The sequence below is a fragment of the Marmota marmota genome, unplaced genomic scaffold, assembly GCF_001458135.2.
Source record: "Marmota marmota marmota unplaced genomic scaffold, marMar, whole genome shotgun sequence".
Taxonomy (NCBI): domain Eukaryota; kingdom Metazoa; phylum Chordata; class Mammalia; order Rodentia; family Sciuridae; genus Marmota; species Marmota marmota.
In genome coordinates this window covers 19,743,737-19,766,499 of record NW_025999960.1, presented here as the reverse complement: position 1 = coordinate 19,766,499, position 22,763 = coordinate 19,743,737, and the positions used below count along the sequence as shown (strand labels likewise).

The window sequence follows — 22,763 nt, the reverse complement described above, 5'->3', positions numbered from 1 at the left end:
AACAAAGGACTCTCCATTGTTACCTTCTTGAACCCTTAAGAGGACCCAGCTTGTATGGGATTTAGGAAGCAGGAACCAGGAGAAGGGGAATAAGGACAAGCTCACTTACATGGCATCCCAGGCTCTAGGTATCTCACTTAGCACAGGGGAAGGGGAGGAGGTGTTGAGTTGACCAGGGATGGCAGAGCAGCCAAGTCTTCAAGTACAAGCCATGGGCAGCATGGCAGGTCAGGATCTGTGTCTCATGCCTGCACACAGGTGTCCTGAACTTTCATGTAGTCAGGGCTTGTGGGCTTCACAAGCTTTGTAAAGCCTGTCTGTCACCTTCTAATCCTGTTAATCTCCAAGCTTCCTCCTCAGGCCATCCCAGGAGACTTAGGCTCAGCTCTTCCCCAGGAACAGTGGCTGTTAGAGAGAAATTGGGAGTGAGAACAGGGTCCCTGTGCTTCATGAGACTTCTGAAAGAAGAAAGAGAAAGAGAAAGAAGGACACAGTGTTGGTGTTACCCAGGCCCATGCTGAGCTAGGGTCTGACCTCAACTCCTGGACCCAGGTCCAGTGGTCTATTTCCAGTTGGTGACCCTTTCTGATTTCTGGAGCCTAAGGGCTGTGACCAAGTTCTCTGAGGCAGCTCCTTTCCCAACCCTGAGGCAACACAACCTCTCAGGATCACCAGCCTCGCCTTGCAACTGACCAGGTTCCTGTGCCTTTGGAGTGGCCAGCTCCCACCCCCAACTGAATGTAATGTCTGAGTGAGAGGGGTGGGGCCCAGCGGGTGGGAGACAAATGGAGAAGTGAGGACAGGAAGCTACAGGCAGTAAACATTTCCTGTCCCCAGGGTAACCAAAGCTGGAACCTCCCCTCTCCACTCCCCATAACTTCAGGAACTCCCTCTCTTCGGCCTCTCCTCTCCTATTCCTTTGGACCCTGCCTTCCCTCTCCTCCATTTTCATCTTCTGATCCTCATAGACCCCTTCCCACACACATTTCAGTCCCCTCGGGCCTGCTCTCCCTGTGTTCCCATCTAGTATTCCTTTTGGACCTCAGCCCTCCCCTATTCAATATAGCTGGTCCTCCTGGAAGACACCCCCAGCCTTTGTGACCTCTGCCCAATCCCCCTCTTGGGCCTGCTTTCCTACTGAAAAGGCTGAGGAAGATCCTCCAGCCCAGGGAGGAATGGCTATTGAGAGGGTTGAAAGATGAATGGGGACGGAAACCGAAAGAGAGAGACACTACAACCTAAACCAAGAGAGCCAGCACAAGGGACAAAAGGATGTAGAGATTGAAGAGTTGCCAGAGGCATATATAACAGGACAGCAGGGACCAAGGCTTGTGGGGATGCCCAGGAGCCCAGACAAGTTGTCCAGGCTATGGGATGAAGTCCCCACAGAAGACCCTAGAGGAGAAAGCCAGGAGAGCTGTATGGAGGCCTTGGAGACAAGGGACCTGGGGATGGCAGAGGTAGAGCTGAAGGCAGGAAGATTGTCTGGGACATTAACTATGAACAGCCCATGACATAGGACCCCTATCAGGGACCAACTTCTCTGGGGAGAACTGAGCCACCATGTGGAGAACACGGCTTGCAGTTGAGCTGGATTTGAATTCAGTCTTGTGGGGCTGGTATGTGAAAAGGGTTCAAGGGCTGAGACAGAAACCTAGCCAGGAAGGTGCTGTCCAGTGCAGGCTCCAGGGGGAGGGCAGACCCAGGCTCAGGGGAACAATCTGTCTCACCATCCTGCAGTTCCTCTCTCTGCTTCTACTGCCTGATTTCCAGGACTCACATTTTCCTCCTACACGCCCCAAGGCTGGGCAGCTGGACGCCTGGGTCTTGGCCCAGGGAAGCAATTTGGCTAGTGACAAGGAGTACAGTCTAGGTGAGAGGACTCAGGCTCCAGAGGAGTCTGGGGTTCCAGGACTGTGCATCTAATTTGTCCCTTTAAAATTTTTTTTCTTTTGATTCAATTTTCAATCAGGCCACATGTTGCATTTGATTATTGTACTATTATGTACCTTTTTTTCCCCCCCTGGTCCTGGGGATCCAACCCAGGATCTATGCTGAGCATGCGCTCTACCACGGAGCTCTTCCTTCAGCCGGGCTGTGCATCTAATCTTGGCAGACAGATAGAGATGATAGAGAAACTGGGGTCTAGGCCCTTTGGCCCCCCTTCCCCTTCCTACAATTGACTCTGGTTCTTCCTTTCTTTATTAATAGGGGAAGGTAGGAGAGAGAGTGGTGGGAAGAGGGGAGGGGTTGGGTTAGTGACAGCAGCACATGGGGACCGCCTGACTCCAGCCTATGCCTCTGGCATCTGTGGCATCTTCTGAGATATAAATACAACCCAGGGGGCATCTACCCCACCCCCAGCCCTCCCTGGCCCGGAGGCCTGGGTCCTTCCTGCCTTCAGAGACAGATCAGACCTAGGAGCCAACCTAAACTGCCTTTCCTTTCCCCTCCCCAGGGTCAGTGTGCTGGTGGGAGCACCCAAGGCCAACACCAGCCAGCCTGGAGTGCTGCAGGGTGGTGCCGTCTACTTCTGTCCTTGGGCTGCCAGCCCTGCACAGTGCACCCCAATCGAATTTGACAGCAAAGGTAGGCTGGTGCAGTTCAGGGAGAGATTGAAGGAGGGGTAAGACTGCAGCTGGGGGCGGGGCCTGGGTGGGGCCTGGAGCCAGGGGCGCAGCCTGCCGGGCTTTGAGGCCACGCCCTCCCAGCGGCAGCTCTGGTGCTCCAGCTCCAAGCAGTGGCTCCCCATGGCACTCGCTCCACGTTCCCAGCCCAGCCCAGGGAGGGCGGGCATGATTCAGAAACATGTGGCTCTCATTTCCACTGAATCACCCACAACTCTGAGAAGCCAGGGCTATAACACAGACAAAGACAGGGAGAGTCTCACACACTATTCAGTTCCTTTAACTAAGCATTGACTAAGTGATAGTGCTTGCCAGGCACTGTGTTCCTGCTGCAGGATTGGAAGATGATTCAGCCACTGCCCTCAAGTTGCTCAAAGTCCTGAGGCCCAGAGATGGATGGAAGGCAGCCACAGACTGACAGCTAATACTCAGAGCACTTGCTCTGTACCAGGCACTGTTGTGACCACTCGCATAATATTAACTCACTTAATCCTCCCAACAACTGTATGAAGTATTATTGTCCCCATTTTACAAGTGAGGAGACAGTTTAAATCACTTGTCTAAGGTTATACAGCTAGTAAATGGTGCAGCAAGGATATGAACTGCAGCAGTCTATCTCCAGAGACAGACTTGGGTGAGGGGAAAGGAAGAGAACATACAGCAGTAAAAGACTCTCCTTGTATATGTGAGGCCCTAAATGTGAACCCAGCTCTGCAAAAAAAAAAAGAAAGGGGAGGAGGCTAAGTGCAGGTGAAACTCTGTCTCAAAAAATACGATGGGGTTGTGGCTCAGCAGTAGAGCCCTCACCTAGCACGTGTGAGCCCTGGATTCGATCCTCAGCACCACATAAAAATAAATATAGACAGAATAAAGGTATTGTGTACAATTAAAAAATAATTTTTTAAAAAAAATAAAAAGAGCTGGGGCTGTAGCTCAGTGATAGAATACCCCTGGATTCAACCCCCAGTACCACTAAAAGAAAAAAAAAAAAAAAGCAAACTTGAAAAGTTGGAGACAGGGCTGGGGTTGTAGTTCAGTGATGGAGCACTTGCCCGGCATGTGTGAGGCACAGGTTTGTTGCTCAGCACCACATATAAATAAATAAAATAAAGGTCTATAGACAACTAAAAAAATATTAAAAAAAAAAGTTGGAGACAGTGGAGTTAAGAATCATGAAACAAGACTGTTTGTTCCTGTTGTGTTGTTTTGTTTTTTGCAATGCTGGTATGGAACCCAAAGCTTTGTGCATGCTAGGCACGTGTGCTGCCACTAAGCTATACCACCAGTCCCTAAACAGACTGATTTTTTAATTTTTTTTTATTTTTTAGTTGTTGATGGACCTTTATTTTATTTGATTATTCAGATGTGGTGCTGGGAATCAAGCTCAGTGCCTCACATGTACGAGGCAAGTACTCTACGCTGAGTTACAGCTCTAGCCCCAACAGATTGATTTTTAAAAGCCTAAAAGAAACCAGACATGGTACTACACCCCTGTAATCCCAGCTACTCTGAAGGCTGAGGCAGGAGGATCCCAAATTGGAGGACAACCTAGGCAACTTAGTGAAGCCCTGTCTCAGAATAAAAAAATAAAAAGGGCTGGGGATATAGCTCAGTGAATTCAATCTCCAATACCCCAAAAAAGTCTACATGATAAGAATCAGAAGAATAAGAAAGGCCGGGCACAATAGTAATCCCAGCAGCTCAGGAGGCTGAGGCAGGAGAATCACGAGTTCAAAGCCAGCCTGCCTCATCAAAAGCAAGGGGCTAAGAAACTCAGTGGGACCCTGTCTCTAAATAAAATACAAAATAGGGCTGAGGATTGGATCAGTGGTCAAGTGCCTCTGAGTTCAATCCCTGGTGCCAAAAAAAAAAAAAGAAAGGTCATATAGAGAGCAGAGATTGGGCTTAGAGAGAGGAATGTCAAGAAAGATTGTGAGGAGCATCCTGTTAGAGACATAGGCCCAGGTACAGACAAAGAAATGCAGCCATACTTACACCCTGGGTTTGGGGAAAGCCAGTCTCCCTATCACCTTCCTGCCCCACCCCACTGCAAGTATCCTGTCTCAGCTGGGTGAGGAAGCTGGGGGACCCTGGGGAGGCAACTCTAGAAACCCCTGTGTGTGGGGGGGGAAGAGGGCTGAGTCCGAACACAACATAAGCTAAAGATTCTTCTCCGCTTACCCTCTCCCAGTAAGTCATGGGAGCTCAGGGCTTGAAAGTGCTGGGCATCCCCGGCTGAGGGCAGGGGCTGCCCTGGAGCTCAATAGCTCAAGACCCAGCAAGACTTCCCTTTCTCACCTCCCCAAGGCTCCCGGATGCTGGAGTCCTCACTGTCCAGTACAGAGGGAGAGGAGCCTGTGGAATATAAGTCCTTGCAGTGGTTCGGAGCGACCGTTCGAGCCCATGGCTCCTCCATCTTGGTGAGGGGCCAGAGGACCTGGTGTGACAGCTGGGGGAGAGATGGTGGTGGAGTAAGGCCAGGCCTGGAGGGAGGGAGGAAGGCCCTTACTGGACTAAACCTAAAGCCCCGTCCTCCTGGTCCTCGCAGGCATGTGCTCCACTGTACAGCTGGCGCACAGAGAAGGAGCCACTGAGTGACCCTGTGGGCACCTGCTACCTCTCCACAGACAACTTCACCCGAATTCTGGAGTATGCACCCTGCCGCTCAGGTAGGGGCGAGGGAAGACCTGTGTGCCGACTCCGCCGTCTCCATGAAAATTTCTCCTGTGCTCAGGGCTGACTCCCCACAGCCCCCCAACTCAGCCTGTGCACCTTGACCCAGCCTGAGGCCCTTCCCCTGGCTCCCTCCCCCCTCCTTCCCATCTTTTTGGGGCTTGCTCTCATCGCCATCTCCCCTCACAGATTTCAGCTGGGCAGCAGGGCAGGGTTACTGCCAAGGGGGCTTCAGTGCCGAGTTCACCAAGGTGAGAGGGTGCGCTGGAGGAAGGGGTGGTGGGTAGTGGACCCCAAGTTCAGGATCAGATGTTGGACTCACCTCCCTCCCCCACAGACCGGCCGTGTGGTCCTGGGTGGACCAGGGAGCTATTTCTGGCAAGGTAAGTCCTTCCTCTAGCCCATTCTAGGCCCCTGGTGCTGGTCCTATCCCCACTCCCAGCCTCGAGTCTCTAGTCCTCCCTGCCTCTGTCTCCTCGCCCCTGCCAGTCCTCCTTTTTCCATCACCCTCTACACGCTTCCCTTCCGCGATCCACACATGGAATCCTACCTGGCCAGCCTCCACAGTCCCCTCAGCCACCTGCCCTCCATCCATCCCCTCCACACCACCCTTCCCCAGGCCAGATCCTGTCTGCCACTCAGCAGCAGATTGCGGAGTCCTACTACCCAGAGTACCTGATCAACCTGGTTCAGGGGCAGCTGCAGACGCGACAGGCCAGCTCCATCTATGATGACAGTTACCTGGGTGAGTGAGCAGGTGGGAGGGGATAGCAGGGGGAGCACTCAAGGGCCCTGTCCTCCCCTACACCCTTGCTTCCCTTCTCCAGCTCAGGCACCCCCAGCCCCTCTGCTGTACTTGTTGGGTGCACACTGACCATGAAGGCCCAGAAGGGGAGGGGAAGGGATTAAGGGTGGGTCAGGGCAAAGGAGTCCCAAAGCATAAATGCTAACATTCACCCACCCTGTCCCCCAGGATACTCTGTGGCTGTGGGTGAATTCAATGGTGATGACACAGAAGGTGAGTGTGTTCCCAGGATGGGCCAAGGTGGGGGGAAATAGGGAATTCTAACATTCACCATTCTACTCCTCCCCTTCCCCTGCCTCAGCCCACAACTCTGCCTTCTCTTCACAGACTTTGTCGCTGGTGTGCCCAAGGGGAACCTCACCTATGGCTACGTAAGACCCGGCCTGCCCTCCCTCTCCCTCCCCCCATGCTGGCTAAGCACAAAGAACCATGCGCAGCAGTTTGCGAGGGCTCAAAAAGTGGGCCAGAACACCACGGGCTTTAGAGTCAGACCTGGGTTCAAGTCCTGGCACTTACTCGGATAAATTATTCTGTTTTTATTCACATCCTGCTCCCTGCTTAACCTCTCTAAGCCTCATTCTTCTCTGTATAATGGGATAATAATAGTTCTGACCTCACAAGGCTCTTATATGGGTGAAATGAGATAATGCATGTGAAAGTACTTAGTGAATTGTTAGGCAGGGTACAACGGGCAGCTGTTATTATTAGACCAGGACAAGTGCCTGTACAGATAAGAATGCCATAGGCTGTCATTCAATGAACAGCCTGTATTGAGGGGAGGGAAGAGACAAGAAGATGAAGAAGACATCACACCCCATCTCATAAGGTGCTTCTAATCAAGTACATGAGATAAGACACACTTAATTCTCTTCTGGGGTGGAGCCCCTCAATGCAGCAGACACTGTCCATTCTTGATGCTGTTCTTCACAACAAGTCTATGCTGTAGATGTTATCATTCACATTTTACACATGACAAAACTGAAGTTCTAAGAAATCAAGTAAATTGCTTAAGCTCACCCAGCTAATGAGTGGCTGGATAGAAATTTAAAGCCAGGTCTAGCTGGACACAGTGGTGCATGCCTGTAATCCCAGCTACTCTGGAGGCTGAGGCAGGAGGATTGCAAGTTTGAGGTTGGTCTTGGCAACTTATCAAGAACCTGTCTCAAAAAAAATAAAAATGACTGGACATGTGGGCTCTGAGTTAGAGCACCCCTGGATTCAATCCCCAATACCACACACACACACACACACACACCACACATGCACACCACACACACATAACGGGTCTATCTTTTTCCAAAGTCAACATACTTTCTGCACTAACGATAAATTTTAGAAAACCAGTCAAGGTGATGTAACAGTAAAGAGCAAATAATAATTTCATTCTAGAGATGGGGTGGAGATTCAGCAGAGACGAGATGAGAGGACATCTTGGGAAGGAGCATGAAGGAGACAGGAAAAAAAAGAAAAATGTCAAGATAGTTTAGCAATTTCATGGGCTGATTGAGAAGGAGGAGAATAAGGAAAGATTGAGGGGAAAACAAACAGATAAGTTAGGACCAGATTCTCCAGTGCCTTGGGGAACCAGGCAAGAAGCTGAGACTGGGCAGTAGATACAGTGACCATCTTCAACTCACTCTAGGGCACTCAGCCAGTCCTACTGCACTGGGGATGAAAGTGGGAGCAGGAGGCCAGGAGACTGGCTGTCCAGCATTTTGGGAGGAAGGCACACACCTGAGTCACTGCAGCAAGAGTAGAGAAGAGCAGGATCCAAGAGACTGGGAAGGCCAGTTACTAAGGGGAATATAGGAGAAGCATGAGTGTGTTTGGGGGGAACTAGAGGATGAGAGATGACTTAGGTTTTAAACATCTTGGGTTTGAGGCCCCAGTGTGCATTCAGTCATAGTTACAACAGTCTACTACTCGCCAAGCACTATTTTTGGCTCTGGGGTGAAAGCAAAGAACAAAACTAAGCTCCTGTCCCCACTGATGTGCTACTCACTATTCTAGTGTTAGAGAAGGACCACAGACAGAAAAAATGTGAAATCTGTCAGTAGTTGGTAAGCGCCCAGGGGCAGAGCCACCCGGCATAGAGATGGAAATGGGAGGGCAAAGCCCATGAAGGAGTTAGGGACCATTAGTGTATGTCTGAGGAATGCCTGCTTTCAGGTACCCTGTACCCATTTGTCCTTTAATTGTGAGACGTTCAGGAATAATGGGCCTATCCCTTCACCCCCAGGTCACCATCCTTAATGGATCAGATATCCGATCTCTCTACAACTTCTCAGGGGAACAGGTAAGGACACTCCCCACCCCCACACTGGCTTGTCTCACTGCCAGCCAAGCCTCAACCCTGACCCAATAACATCAAACTCCCCGCCTCCTGGCAGCCTCTGGACTGTCCTTTAATCCTGGTTATTGACCCCACATTCTGATCTCATGCTGCCCCTTCATCCTGCCCCTCCCCCAGATGGCCTCCTACTTTGGCTATGCGGTGGCTGCCACTGACGTCAACGGAGATGGGTGAGTAGTGGGAAGGACACGCCATGGTGCCCTGACTAGATCCTGGAGGGAAGAGTGGGGCTGGGATGGACTGCAAGCAGTGTTTTTCCAGGGCTTTTTCTCTCGCTCATGGTTGTGTTCCCCTTGCTCAGGAACATGGACAGAGCTGAGAGCTAAACTGGAGACCTCAGGTCTCCTGGTGGTTAGGAAAGAGCCTGGGGACCCAGGATGTCTGGATTTCTGGCACTAGGATGGGAGGGGAGTGGCAAGACAGGGTACCGTGATCTTCTCTTCCCCAGGCTGGATGACCTACTAGTGGGGGCACCCCTACTCATGGAGCGGACAGCTGATGGGCGGCCTCAGGAGGTGGGCAGAGTGTATGTATACCTGCAGCACCTGGCTGGCATAGAGCCCACACCCACCATTACCCTCACTGGCCATGATGAATTTGGCAGATTTGGCAGCTCCTTGACCCCCTTGGGGGACCTGGACCAGGATGGCTACAATGGTAAGTAAAATGGTTTCAGAGCACTAAGGACGAGTTGGGGGCCTCAGTTGGGAGGGGTTAAGTGGGAGGGTGTCCTTCAGCTAAGACACCAAATGCCCTGTGATTTTCCAAGGAGGGGTGTAGACTTTAATTCCAATGTCTGGATCTCGAGGTTTAGGAGTAGGGATGACAGATGGGGGTTGACAGATGGGAAAAAATAGGATATTGGGTACTGAGGTCTATTGGTAGAGATTTGGACCCCTGGATTCCTGGCCTGCTGACTGATTTATGTTGTGTGTCTTGCAGATGTGGCCATTGGGGCTCCCTTTGGTGGGGAAACCCAGCAGGGGGTAGTTTTTGTATTCCCTGGGGGCCCAGGGGGACTGGGCTCTAAGCCTTCCCAGGTTCTGCAGCCCCTGTGGGCAACTGGCCATGCCCCAAACTTCTTTGGCTTTGCTCTTCGAGGAGGCCGAGACCTGGATGGCAACGGATACCCTGGTGAGTTTTACCTGAGGCCCCTTCCCAATTCCCTGGTCACAAACTCCTACCAACTTCTCTTCCTAAGCTTCCAGATGCAATTGTGGGGTGCTGCCACAAGATGGCGCTGTTCCCTGACTCAGCCTCGGAGCAATGACACTAGAGGTGGTTAGCAAGAAAGGATCCTGATTTGGGGATTGCTATAAGGGGTGGTTTCTTGACTTTTTGCAGATCTGATTGTGGGGTCCTTTGGTGTGGACAAGGCTGTTGTATACAGGTACGAACTCTAAGGGGGGACAGCAGCCTGGTAAACTGGGAACTGGGAATTTCTCCTTAGAGCTAAATTACGAAAATTATAGACCAGGTGCAGTGGCGCAGGCCTATAATCCCAGTGACTCAAGAGGCTGAGGCAGGAGAATCACAAATTCCAGGCCAGCCTCAGCAACTAAGCAATACCCTCTCTCAAAACGGAAAATAAAAAGGACTGGTACCTTTGATTTCCAGCAACTTGGTAGGCTAAAGCAGGAGGACTTGAAGATTGCAAGTTCAGGCAAGCCTCTGCAATTTAGTGAGACCCTCAGCAGCTTAGTGAGACCCTGTCTCAAAACAAAAAGGACTGGGTATGTAGCTCAGTGGTATAGCGCCCCTGGGTTCAATCAGAGCACCTTAAAACAATTTTTAAAGGGTTGGAGAAGCCCAGTGTGGTGGCTCATTACCGTAATCCCAGCAAGTTGATAGGCTGAGGCAGGAAAGTCACAAGTTCCAGGCCAGCCTCAGCAATTTAGTGAGGCCCTAAGCAACTTAGTAAGACCTTGTCTCAAAATTAGGAAAAAAAATAAATTAAAAAAGGGGCTAGGGATATGGTTCAGTGTCCCCAGTACCTCCTCCCACAAAAAAGGGCTGAAATGTAGCCCAGTCGTAGAGACTCCTGGGTTCAATCCCCAGTATCACCAAAATAGAAAGGAAAATCACTCTAGGGGAAACTAGCATTCTGGGGCTTGGGCACGGGTTTCAGAGGAGCCTTAATTCTATTTGTCCCATACCCACCCTTGCAGGGGTCGCCCCATCGTGTCTGCCAGTGCCTCCCTCACCATCTTCCCCGCCATGTTCAACCCAGAAGAACGCAGCTGCAGCTTGGAAGGGAACCCTGTAGCCTGGTGAGCTGGGTCTAGGAGGTTGCAGAGATCTGTGCCTGGGATCTAGGATGGGAGACCAATCTGACTTAGGAAGGGGACGGTGTGGGTGTTCTACCCAGGGTCTGCCCAGAGGTGGGAGCAGAGAAGATGCCTGTACCAGTGTGTTCACCAGGTTTCTCCTTGGTCTTTCTCCAGTATCAACCTTAGCTTCTGCCTCAATGCTTCTGGAAAACATGTCCCCAACTCCATTGGTGAGAAGACTGCCTGGATCTCTCAGGCCCTAGGGTGGGATGTCGGGGCTGGAGACCGGGTACCTCCTTTCTCTCTGAGTGGACCCGGAGGGAGAGGTAGATCCCCATAACTTATTAGCCCCTGGGTACAGGCTTTGCGGTGGAGCTCCAGCTGGACTGGCAGAAGCAGAAGGGAGGGGTACGGCGGGCGCTCTTCCTGGCCTCCAGACAGGCGACACTGACCCAGATACTGCTCATCCAGAATGGGGCCCGGGAGGACTGCAGAGAGATGAAGATCTACCTCAGGGTATGGCCCTGGGGGTGGGTGTGGACTGGTCAGGGAGGGGTACCACATGGAACTGAGGCCCCTTCTGGAGGAAGACATTGGGAAAGTCCCTCGAAGGGCTTGGGGCTCGTGGGGAGGGGGTCTGGCTGAGGAAGGGAGGCCTCTCTGTTTGAGGAGCTGAGAACCGGGCTGCCAGGGACTCTGAAATAGTTAGAACAGTCAGACTTGGGTCCCTGAGTGGGAAATAAGAGGCTAAGAAGCCAGACTGCCGGGTCCCCGGATTCCCCCTGACCCTGAGAACTCTCTCCCCGGCTCCAGAATGAGTCAGAATTCCGAGATAAACTCTCCCCGATTCACATCGCCCTCAACTTCTCCTTGGACCCTCAAGCCCCCGTGGACAGCCATGGCCTCCGGCCCGTCCTACATTACCAGAGCAAGAGCCGGATAGAAGATAAGGTGAGGACCAAGAAGGGAGGGGGCCTAGGACAAAGGCCTGGGCACAAGAGGCTAAGGCCCTGGGGAGTGGGGAGCCTGTAGCCCAGGAACAGTAGAAACTCCCCATCTTAAGGGTGTCCTGCTCTCCAGGCTCAGATCTTGCTGGACTGTGGAGAAGACAACATCTGTGTGCCTGACCTACAGCTGGAAGTATTTGGGTATGTGGGGGCTGACAATGAGCTAGGGTGTTCCAGATGTCTTACCACCTGGAAAAGTAGAATAGGGACATATTAGCTGTGTGATCTTGAGAAGGTACTGAACTTCTCTGAGCTTCAACTGCTTCATTTGTGTAGTGAGAATAACAGCATTTATTCCTCTGACTTTTTGGTTTGGGGTTTTGGGTGTGTGTGTGTGTGTATGTGTGTGTGTGAATGCACATGCATTACTAGGGATCAAACCCAGGCCCTCGCACAATAGGCAAGGAATCTGTCACTGAATTATACCCCCAGCCCCTTTCTGAGTTTTTGGAAGGATGAAAACGTGATCATTACATAAAGCATGAAACCTAGTGCCCACTGTAGAGTCGGAACTCAGTTAATGGTGTCTATTACTACTTTATTTTTGTTGTTATTGTTATTATTACCCATTGTCCTGGTTTGAGAATTAATTCTAGTGTTTCTTCTCCTTGTTCCCTCTCCAGGGAGCAGAATCATGTGTACCTAGGTGACAAGAATGCCCTGAACCTGACTTTCCACGCCCAGAATGTGGGTGAGGGAGGTGCCTATGAGGCTGAGCTTCGGGTCACAGCCCCTCCAGAGGCTGAGTACTCAGGACTTGTCAGACACCCAGGGGTGAGAGGGGATTCTCAAGCGGGGATTGGGGGGTACACTAGGGGAGCACCCAAACCTGACCTGTGCCCACCCCCACCTCCAGAACTTCTCCAGCCTGAGCTGTGACTACTCTACTGTGAACCAGAGCCGCCTGCTGGTGTGCGACCTAGGCAACCCCATGAAGGCAGGAGCCAGTGTAAGTTGGAGACAGAATAGGAAGGGGCAGGAGGGAGAGAGGACCACTGGACAGTGACCAGCATGTTCAGAACATAATCAAGGCACGGGGAAGGAGGGTTGGGATTGGAGCAACACAAACGCACTATGGAACCGCCCCTTTGTCCTCACTGTCCCACAGCTCTGGGGTGGCCTTCGGTTCACCGTCCCTCACCTACAAGACACAAAGAAAACCATCCAGTTTGACTTCCAGATCCTCAGGTAGGGGGTGGGTTGGACAGGGAGGAGGGAGGCTGGTGCAGGAGGCCAAGCCCTTGGGGGTCAGGGAATCCCCGCTGGCTGGGCTCCAGCACCACCTGTCTTGCCTTCGTCCACAGCAAGAATCTCAACAACTCACAGAGCGATGTGGTCTCCTTCCAGCTCTCTGTTGAGGCTCAGGCCCAGGTCTCCCTTAATGGGTCAGTATCAGGCAAATGGGGACCTACTAGGAGGGGTGACAGACTCTAGGGGAAGGATACGCATGCGGTCCCTTCCGCCCTCCTCTAAACCACCCTACTCCTTAGTGTCTCCAAGCCTGAGGCTGTGTTCTTCCCAGTAAGTGACTGGCATCCCCGAGACCAGCCTCAGAAGGAGGGGGACGTGGGCCCTGCCGTCCACCATGTCTATGAGGTGAGGAGAGCTGGTAGGCTGGCCAGGGGAGAGGGGTGGAGGGTGGGCCAGAATGAATGACTGAAAGGAGGAGCTAGCATGAGTGACGGTGGCTGGGACCAGAGTGAGGAAGACAGGAGGGTAGAAGGAGTGACTGCAGTGGGTGGAGAGAGGCCGCCAGAGGCTAGATGGCTGCTGAGTGACTTAAGTAGAAAGGAGAGATGGAGTGTGGCCCCCCCAGTGTGGACTGAGAAGGATGAGGTTTTCATCTCTGCCCTTGGCCCCTCCTTGGCCCCTGAGATGGGAGCCTACAACAGGGTACACTGGGGCCATGGTGACCAGGTCTCAAGTGAGGCAGAAGCTTTGCTATCCCTCTCACGGTAACCGTGCTCTCCCCCCTCAGCTCATCAACCTGGGCCCCAGCACCATCAGCCGGGGAGTGCTGGAGCTCAGCTGTCCCCAGGCCCAGGAAGGTCAGCCGTTCCTCTACGTGACCAAGGTCGCTGGAGTTAGCAACTGCACCAGCAGATACCCACCTAACCCTGAGGGCCTGGAGGTAAAGGGCCTGGACACTGGCTTGGGGGCAGGTTCAAAGGTCCAGGGCTAAGGGGCTAGGAAAGGTTTTTGGGATCTGGAAAAGGCAACAAGAATGTGCCTATAGCTGGGACTGAGGGAAAGGGTCAGAACACACAGATACCTCAAAGGCCTGGGAGGCATCTTTCTTCCTGAACTATCCTTTCCTATTTCTTTCTCTTTTTTTTAATATGTATTTTTTAGTTGTAGTTGGAAACAATACCTTTATTTATTTATTTTTATGTGGTGCTGAGGATCGAATCCAGGGCCTCACACATGCTAGGCGAGCGCTCTGTCGCTGAGCCACAACCCCAGCCCCCCTTTCCTACTTCTTGACACACTTGTAAGGCCAAGATTTGTGCTGCCTCCTCCAGGAAGTCTTCAGACCTGTTTCTCTGGGCCCCAGTGCCTGTTTTATAGTGTATCTACTCAAACATTTAATTGAATGAGTATCTAAACTGAGCACTATTAGGCTCAGAAAAAACCTACAGTAAACAAAACTGACGGGATCCCCATGGAGCTTGTGTTCTAATGGAGGCTGATAAATAATGGAAAGTTAAGCCAGGCACAGTGGCGCACACCTGTAATCCAGTTACTCTGGAGGCTGAGGCCAGAGGATCCCAAGCCTGGGCAATTTAGCAGGACCCTGTCTCAAAAAAAAAAAAAAAAAAATGCTTGGGATATAGCTCAGTGTTAGAATGCCTCTAGGCTTAATCCCCAGTGCCACACACACACACACACACACACATACTGAAAAGAGAAAAATTAGGTAGATGTGGTAGCACATGCCTATAATCCCAGAGACTTGGCAGGCTGAAGCAGAAGGAACCCAAGTTTGAGGCCAGCCTCAGCTACTTAGTGAGACCCTGTCTCAAAATAAAGTATTAAAAAAGTTCTGGGGAGGGTCTGGGGTTGTGGCTCAGTAGTAGAGCGGCTTGCCTCACATGTGTAAGGCACTGGGTTCAATTCTCAGCAATACATATAAATAAATGAATAAAATAAAGGTCCATCAACAATTGAAAAAATATTTTAAAAATAAGTTCTGGGGATGTAACTCAATGCTTAAGTACCCTGGGTTCAATTCCTAGTACAAAAAAAATTAATTAACAGGTATTAAAAACAATGGAAGTACAGGGCTAATGTGCTGTGGGGAGATGAGACTGTCTAAACTGAGTCATGGGAGAAAGCTGTTAGAGAGGTAATAGTTAAATAGAGGCCTGAAAGACAAGAACGAACCTACCCCTGGGACACAGGGAAGAGTGAGCGTTGCAAACAGGTAGCAACAAGGACCTGATGACTGATTTATACATCTCTTCCATGTAAATTCCGAAAACCAAGTTTTACTTATTTCCCTTTTTCAACACTGCCCTTGCCTGGTGCCTGGCACATGGGAGTTGGTTAGCTGGGTGGATGGGTAAAGAGATAAGCAGGTTGAAGCTGCACCTGGCACCAGGCACAGGCTGACTTAAATGCTGTGATGTGATGAGGCAGAGAGGCAGCTAAGGGTCTCTTTCTTCTTCCAGCTGGATCCCGAGGGTTCCCAACACCACCTGCAGAGAAGAGAGGCTCCAGGTAGGAGCCCTGCCTCCTCCGGGCCTCGGGTCCTGGTAAGTGATACTGGAAATGAGGTCCGAGCCCAAGTACTGAATACCTGTTGGGCTGTCAGAACCACCAGAAGGGCAGAATTCCAGATCCACACCTCTTCCTTCCCAGAAATGCCCAGAGGCTGAATGTTTCAGGCTGCGCTGTGAGGTTGGTCCACTGCTTAGGCAAGAGAGCCGAAGTCTACAGCTGCATTTCCGAGTCTGGGCCAAGACCTTTCTGCAGGTGAGGGAGCCTTACCTTAGCCCTGACCTCTGACCCTCAGATCTACCCAGATTGACCCCAACCTTTCCTAGGGCACTAGCCTCCTCTCCTTGGTGAGTGGACCTGGTACTCCAGTCCTCCCCCCTCACCCTTGTCTAGACCAGGCTGTGTCCTTGGCGCCACCTTGTGGCCACAGCAGAAGCAACCACTCGTGGCCCATTCAGAGAAGAGAGAGCTGGAAAAGGAGACCAGTGTGCAAAGTTGTGATAGAAAAACAGAAAGATGGAGATGAGTGCAGAATGGATCAGACAAGAAGATGTAGGAATAGTAAGAACAGCCATTTATGGAGCACACATTGTGAGCCACGCTGTCCTGGGTGTTAATCCACGTAAATGATGTTTTAAAAATATATTTTTTTTATTTAACAGGTAGTCAGTCATCTGATTATACATTATTTAGTTATAATTATTCAATTCCACATTTATTACCTCATATAAGAAATATCAGGAAAGAATGAGTCCCAAATAGGGAAAGATCACAGCCTGGGCCAGACCACAGAGAAGAAGCCTTATGTCTCTAGATCCCAAGAGATGCTATCCTGATCACCTTTCCCCACCCACAGAAGGAGCACCAATCATTCAGCCTGCAGTGTGAAGCTGTGTTTGAAGCCCTGAAAATGCCCTATCGAATCCTACCCCAGCAACTACCCCAAAAGAAACTTCAGGTGAGTCCAGAGCCAGAGGTCGAGGCCAAAAAAAGACAGGGCTCAGAGTGCTGGAACTGGGCCTGGGACAAGGGGCCGACCTTGTTATTTTAACAGCTATTTGCTGAACATCTGTTATGTGCTAGGAACTGTACAGGTGCCAGATACAGCAGTAAGCAAGATACACATGGTACCTCTGCTCCTGGAATTCACGCCTTGTAGGCAGTGACAGTAGAGTGTGACAGGTGTCAGGGTATTCCTGAAACCACATCATATGAACACCTGAACCTAGTCTTGCAGGATCAAGGAGGTCTTCCTGGAAGAAGTGGTGTGCAAGCTGAGACATGAAGTTACTAACCAGGCTAACCCTGTAGAAAAGGAAGATCCTAGGGGGAGGGAACCACAGATACGAAAGCTCTTAAGTAAAAGACAATATTGTACATTTTAGGAACTTACATCTTTTAAGTTCAGAAAGCTGTTAGCACTAAATGAGAGGTGGGAGGTGGGTTTACATCCAGTGAGGGCCAACTGTATCTGTAGGAAAAATTTCTGGGTCTCAGTGACGTCACCTGGCTTGTTCCCCAGGTGTCCACAGCCGTGCAGTGGACCAAGGCAGAAGGCAACAATGGCGTCCCACTGTGGATTATTATCCTCGCCATCCTTTTCGGCCTCCTGCTCCTAGGTCTGCTCATCTACGTCCTCTACAAGGTCAGCCACGTCCTGCCCATGATTTGGCCACCATCTCATCAGGCTCTGCCCTTGACTCAGCACAATCCCAAGCATCCACCTCCAGATCAATTTTCTAGTCATATGCCTCCACCTCTGCCCTGTCAGTTTGCATCCCATCCTGTCCCTTCCTATAGGATCCCTCCCTTCACGCTAGAGCCCCTAGCTTAGAAAGATTTCTCTTATCTCAAGATGATTAGTTTGCCCCATATTTGCAAAATCAATGTAAGCCACAGATGGCAGACACATGGCATTCATGCTGTTACTCCTAAAATCCGGGGCAGCCATCATTAATTGATCACATCCTAGCAGTGGCCTAGACTCTTTCAAGGGGCAGCCACTAGGAAGCAATAATACTTGGCACTCGAGTTCAAATCTGTTTGCCCTTCCCAACTTAACTGGGCAGTACTGGGGACTGAACCCAGGGGCGCTCTACCACTGAGCTACATCCCGAGCCCTTTTTTTTTTTTTTTTTCCACTAAATTTTTTATTTTTGAGACTGAGACTCACTAAATTACCAAGGCTGCCCTTGAACTTGTGATCTTCCCGCCTCAGCCTCCTGGGTAGCTGGGATTATAGGCAGGTGCCACCATGTCTAGCTTCACTGGGGGCTTTTTTTGGGGGGGCGGTGTTAGGGATTGAACCCAGGCTCTTCTGCACGCAAGGCAAGCACTCTACCAACTGAGCTGTATCCCCAGCACCTTACTGGGGGTATTATTAAGGAATTAGCAGAATATTCCCCACATGCTAAACCATCACCAATTTTGACCCTTCTGTGCCCACTGGAGCTCTGGGAGTAGTCTCAGCCTGAATTCACAGGCCCCTTTTGCAGCATGGGGAGATTCTTTCTCATTTCCTCTTGAGATAAGAGCTGGGGAGAAATGGTAGAACCTAAACTCTACCTCTTTCCCCTTCATCAGCTTGGATTCTTCAAACGCTCCCTCCCATATGGCACGGCCATGGAAAAAGCTCAGCTCAAGCCTCCAGCCACCTCTGATGCCTGAGTCCTCCTGATCCTGAAGATCCAGTCCCCCAACTTCAGTCTGCTGATGACAGGGAGGGGACTGGGCACTTCCTGAAGGTGCTGAGGGCCAGGGAGAAGCTCCTCTCCTTAGCCCAGAGACATACTTGAAGGGCCAGAGCCGGGGGAGGGGGATGAGAATCTGGGGATCCCTCCCCACCCCATGCACTGTGAAGGACCCTCGTTTACACATGCCCTCTCATGGATGGGGGAACTCAGATCCAGGGACAGAGGCCCAGCCTCTCCACAGCCTTTGCATTTTGGAGTTTCCTGAAAACAACTTGGAACCATAACTAGGGAATCCAGTCATGGTTATTGGGCCAGACATGCCGTCAGGACTTCCTGTCCAGCCTCAGCCTGCAAAGATATGTCATCGATCTTGCCAGAGATGCCAAGGAAGCCCCAGCTAAAAATCTGGGACCTGAGGAGTGAGACCTGGCAGCTGTGACAGCCCCCACCCTGGTGGGCCAACAAGGAACACTAACCGTAGAAGGTGCCCTAGGACCAGCTCAGGACAGATCCCAAAGGTCCATGCTGGCCCAGAACCCAGCTCCAGGGGGGAATCAGAACTCCACGGAGCCAGATCCAGTCTGGGGCATGGGGTTGATCTGGAGCACAGACACAGACATTGGCAACATAACCCAGGCAGATCCAGAACTGCAGTTGGGTCTGCTCCAGACCTGGGCCTAGAGGCCCAATTCACCCTGACTTGGGAGATGTCAGGAATTGCCCAGGACCCTGAAGAGGCCATGGTGGCAACAGATCTGGAACCTCAGCCTGGCCAGATGCAGTCCCTGTCAGTCCCCAGAGAAAGGGGAACTGGGCTCCTGCAAGATTTGGGTTCTGCCCACCAGCTGCACTGACGCTGCCCCTCCTCTCCCTACCCAGCCCTCCCCTCCCCTCTCCTCCCCTCGGCTCCTGACACCCCGGACTTATTTAAACTATGTTGCAAGTGCAATAAACCCAACCCACTGCCCCCACTACCAGAACTGCAATCTGTGACCTCCTACCTCACTCTTTCCAAACCCATCCTGGAACCAGACCTCTTGGCAAGAAGGAGATCCCTGTCTCCTGACTTCTGTCCACAGAGAGCTGGGAGTATGCCCCCGGGAACTTCTCTTAGTTGAAAGAGACAATGGAAGGAGAGAAGGGAGGAAATGGTTTGGGTTTGAGGATTAGGGGAGAGTGCAAAGGGGCAGGTCCAAGGAGAAGGTGGAGGGAGACAGTGCAGAAGACTCACCTGGTCTTCCCTTAAATCAGTAATGAAATGGGAGGGGAAATCCAGAGAACTAAATTGGAAGAAAGCTATTAACACTTACACAAAAAGAAACTGAAGCCCAGAGAGTTTATGTAACTTGCCCAAGGTCACACAGAGCAAAGTCAAACCCTGCCTTGTCAGACTGTGACTACTCGAATTCTTACCCAATATATTATAGGATTGGGGTCTTCAAGAGAAATTGGGCACAGTGGGGGAGCCTCTCAGGCTCCTCTTTTCTCATCAAACCTCTTCTGATGTGCTGTGGAGGAGGGAGAGGACTGGGGTTGTGGGAGGCAGATGTCCATGTCTTAGTAGACCATAGTTTTGTCAGCAGAGGGCAGCAAAGCCACAGATTTAAGGGAATTTGGGGAAGAGAGGGGAATGAGGTCCACCTCTCTCTTCCCCCATCACCAGGGCTGTTTCTTGTTAACTCAGGCTCTTGCCTAGCAGGGCCTGCATCACCTCAAAATCCTTCTGGGACACCATGCCTGGATCACACTCCAGCCTGTGTCATTTTAGAATTCCATACCTCAGGAATGTCTTCCCAGAGCCCATAAATGAGGAGACGCTGATGGGGAGGAAGAGATAAGATTAGACAAAGAATCACCCAGCATTTTAAAGGATGTCAGCCATAGTACAAGGCACCAGAAATTCTTGAGGAAGGAAATCCCATACTGCATCATCAAGAGGAGTTCCCCTTCTTGGGAGGATGGAGGTGGGGGATCACAGCAGCCAAATGCCAGGGGCCAGATCTGAAATTTCTTCCACTTTTATGAAGAGGGAAATGGGCTGTGAGCATTGGGCTGGGGTCTGGGTTTTCAGTGTGTGGTGTGAGAGTGGAGAGATCTGTCCCATGGATGCACAATTCAAGGAAAGAATTCCTTGGGCTCAAAAATGAAACAGATGTAATCCAGAACCAGCTTCTCTATCCCCAGGCTGAAACACTCTGGGCTGTTTCCTCTCCCAAATCATGTAGCCCTGCAGAGCAAGTGCCTCCCACCTTGAGACTTGAACAATCCAGAGGAACACGAGGGTGGGGGGCTAGAAGGCCCAAGCCCTATCCTTGTCTGTGTTGGTGGAGATGGAAAAGAGGGAGGGAAGGAAGTGAACAGAGCAGCTGGGGGCGTGTGGAGGGGGAGGGGGCTCAGAAGAGGCAGCTGGCAGGTGGGAAGATGATCTGGGGGTCTCAAGTTTCTTGACATCAATTAGAGCAGCCGGCCTGGGCTCATTAGTAGCCTGGGGTGCAGGGCTCATCAATAATGAATTCACCCCACACTCCCCACCCCCAGCTGCCTGCAAGGTCACCCCGCCCTCCAGCCAGCTGCCTCCCCATAGTAAGATAAGCAAACCCTCTTCTCAGAGTCCCTGAAAAGATGAACAAGGACTAAGGGCAAAGGGGGCTCTATCACAGGTCAACCATGCCTAGCGTTGGCCCTTTTTAGTCTTAGAGTCCACCCAAGAGAGACAACACAGGAAGAGGAGAGTAGAGGCAAGGTCTAAGAAAAGAGGGTTTATGACACTGGGGTAGAACCCTATGGTGGCAGTTCAGACCCAGAGCAAGAGGACACACCTGTAATGCCAGAAGACTGAAGCAAAAAGATCTCAAGTTCAAGGTCAGCCTGGTCAATTTAGTGGAATCCTGTCTTAAAAAGTAAAAGGGCTGGGGACACAGCTCAGTGGTAGAGCAACCCTGGGTTCAATTCCTGGTAACACACACACACACATACCATAAGAGGACCTCCTCTGAGAGACATAGAAACTTCATATCCTCCCCCAAAGCCAATCGTGGACAGCCAGGTCATAGTCCCAAGATCTTTGAACCTCTTGGTCAGAACAATACCAAGGCTTTGGCACCCCCAGCATTCTGTTGCCCTTGAGCTAGAGCACCTTGACAGATGCAAAAACAGATCTTTTCTTCAAACCAAGTCAATGTGGCAAGAGATCGCTGGTGCCCAGAATTAGGAACCCAAACTTCTTGCACCTTATTTGGTTATCCAACTCTAACTTGCCTCCAGAACCCAGGAATGCCAGTCCTCCTTCCCCCTCCTAAACAGTTATGAGATTCTAATCCCACCACCCCTTCCACTGACCTCTTTCTCCCTGTTTCCACCCTCCCTAAATCCCAAGTGTTCCTGTTCCCAAGCACACCCCCTTTCCCTCTGGCTGGGTTTGGCCTGAAGCTGGCTGCTTGGCATTCTGGGAAATCTGCCTGGCACCCTCCCTCTCCAGGCAGGTGTGGACAGGTCCAGGCTGTAGCAGCTGCATCCTCCCCAGACACCTCAGCAGACTCCCAGACTCCAGCCTTGTGCTGGGGTCCCAGTTGCCTAACTTCTTCCCAGGCCCCTTGTTGGCCTTAGAATACATCCAAGTGTCCTGTGTGCCCCCTCCCAACTGACATTCTTCCCAACTCTTAATATCTGTCCTTCTTTCCATTCTCTCCTCCACTTCACCGTGCTCTTCATAGAAGCTCTCCCTGAATCGTACACCCTCTCCCTCCCCAAGCCAATCCAGGTCATCTCTACAAAGTTGCATCTCAGTTCTGGATTTTCTGTCATCTTCCAGTTATGCTAATGATATCAGCTACAACCTTCTATTTCTACATCCTCAAGAGAATTGATTGCAGTCTCTTCCCCAAAAATTTCTTTAAAAGACCCAGGCATTCTGATCAACTCAAATCTATCTTCAACCCCCAAATTCACCCAGCCCCCAGGCATTCTGCTCCTAAATTAGAAAAACAAATCGGTGGATCTCAGTGGCCCTCGCCTGGCCTGGAATCGCAGCGACTGGGGAGGCTAAGGTAGGAGTTCGCAAGTTCGAGGCCAGCCTCAGCATCTTAGCGAGGCCCTAAGCAACTTAGGGAGGCCATATCTCAAAATAAAAAAGGCTGGGGAAGTAACTTAGTGGTAGAACGCCCCTGGGTTCAAGCCCTAGTTTTTGAAAAAAGAAAAGGAAAAGAAAGAAAAGAAAAACAAACTAGGACCCAAACATTCCCGAAGCACCTCCCTCCAACCCCCTCCCAGCTCATCATGTGCCCCCCAATCCGGGGCTCCATCCCTCCCCAGAGCACTCCAGCAGCCTGCCCGACATCAGCCCAGAACTAGACTTCCCGCCCTCAGACCCAGGCCTCTCAGTCTTCAGCTTCCTCCGTCACCTCACGGTCTTCTGGGCGTCTGGTTCCCCCAACCCCGGCTGCAGTGACTCGGTGAAGCCCAGAGATCAGGGGCAGCAAGTAGAAGGTCGAGAGGAAGCGGGAGGGGCCAGGACGCCCCCTCGCGGAGCCCGGGGTGCCGGGTCCCCCCTCCTCCCGTCTTCACCTGCTGCGGGCCCCGCCCCCGCTCCGCCTCGGCCGGCCTCTGCTCCTCCCCC

The 22,763-nt window shown here is 51.5% G+C and overlaps 1 protein-coding gene across 1 annotated transcript; it reads left to right on the top strand.

Moving 5' to 3' along the window:
* The first annotated feature begins 211 nt into the window (after positions 1 to 211).
* On the top strand, positions 212 to 19,134 carry Itga5 (integrin subunit alpha 5). Its single transcript, XM_015493482.1, has 30 exons — positions 212 to 227; positions 2,326 to 2,589; positions 4,935 to 5,047; positions 5,176 to 5,296; positions 5,490 to 5,551; positions 5,638 to 5,683; positions 5,920 to 6,045; positions 6,274 to 6,318; positions 6,433 to 6,476; positions 8,345 to 8,401; positions 8,576 to 8,628; positions 8,907 to 9,115; positions 9,401 to 9,592; positions 9,803 to 9,848; positions 10,627 to 10,728; positions 10,903 to 10,958; positions 11,090 to 11,244; positions 11,542 to 11,679; positions 11,809 to 11,876; positions 12,359 to 12,509; positions 12,592 to 12,684; positions 12,844 to 12,923; positions 13,040 to 13,120; positions 13,226 to 13,331; positions 13,714 to 13,866; positions 15,407 to 15,490; positions 15,597 to 15,710; positions 16,312 to 16,413; positions 16,978 to 17,100; positions 18,039 to 19,134. The coding sequence occupies exons 1-30, from the start codon at positions 212 to 214 to the stop codon at positions 18,120 to 18,122; spliced, it is 3,084 nt and encodes a 1,027-aa protein (XP_015348968.1). The 3' UTR covers positions 18,123 to 19,134.
* Positions 19,135 to 22,763: the final 3,629 nt, after the last annotated feature.

Excerpts from the sequence above, each read along its gene's own strand:
- Itga5 (XM_015493482.1), top strand. Across the intron at positions 10,959-11,089 it reads ACATGTCCCCAACTCCATTG|GCTTTGCGGTGGAGCTCCAG; the intron begins GTGAGAAGACTG and ends CCCTGGGTACAG. Across the intron at positions 11,245-11,541 it reads AGATGAAGATCTACCTCAGG|AATGAGTCAGAATTCCGAGA; the intron begins GTATGGCCCTGG and ends CCCCGGCTCCAG.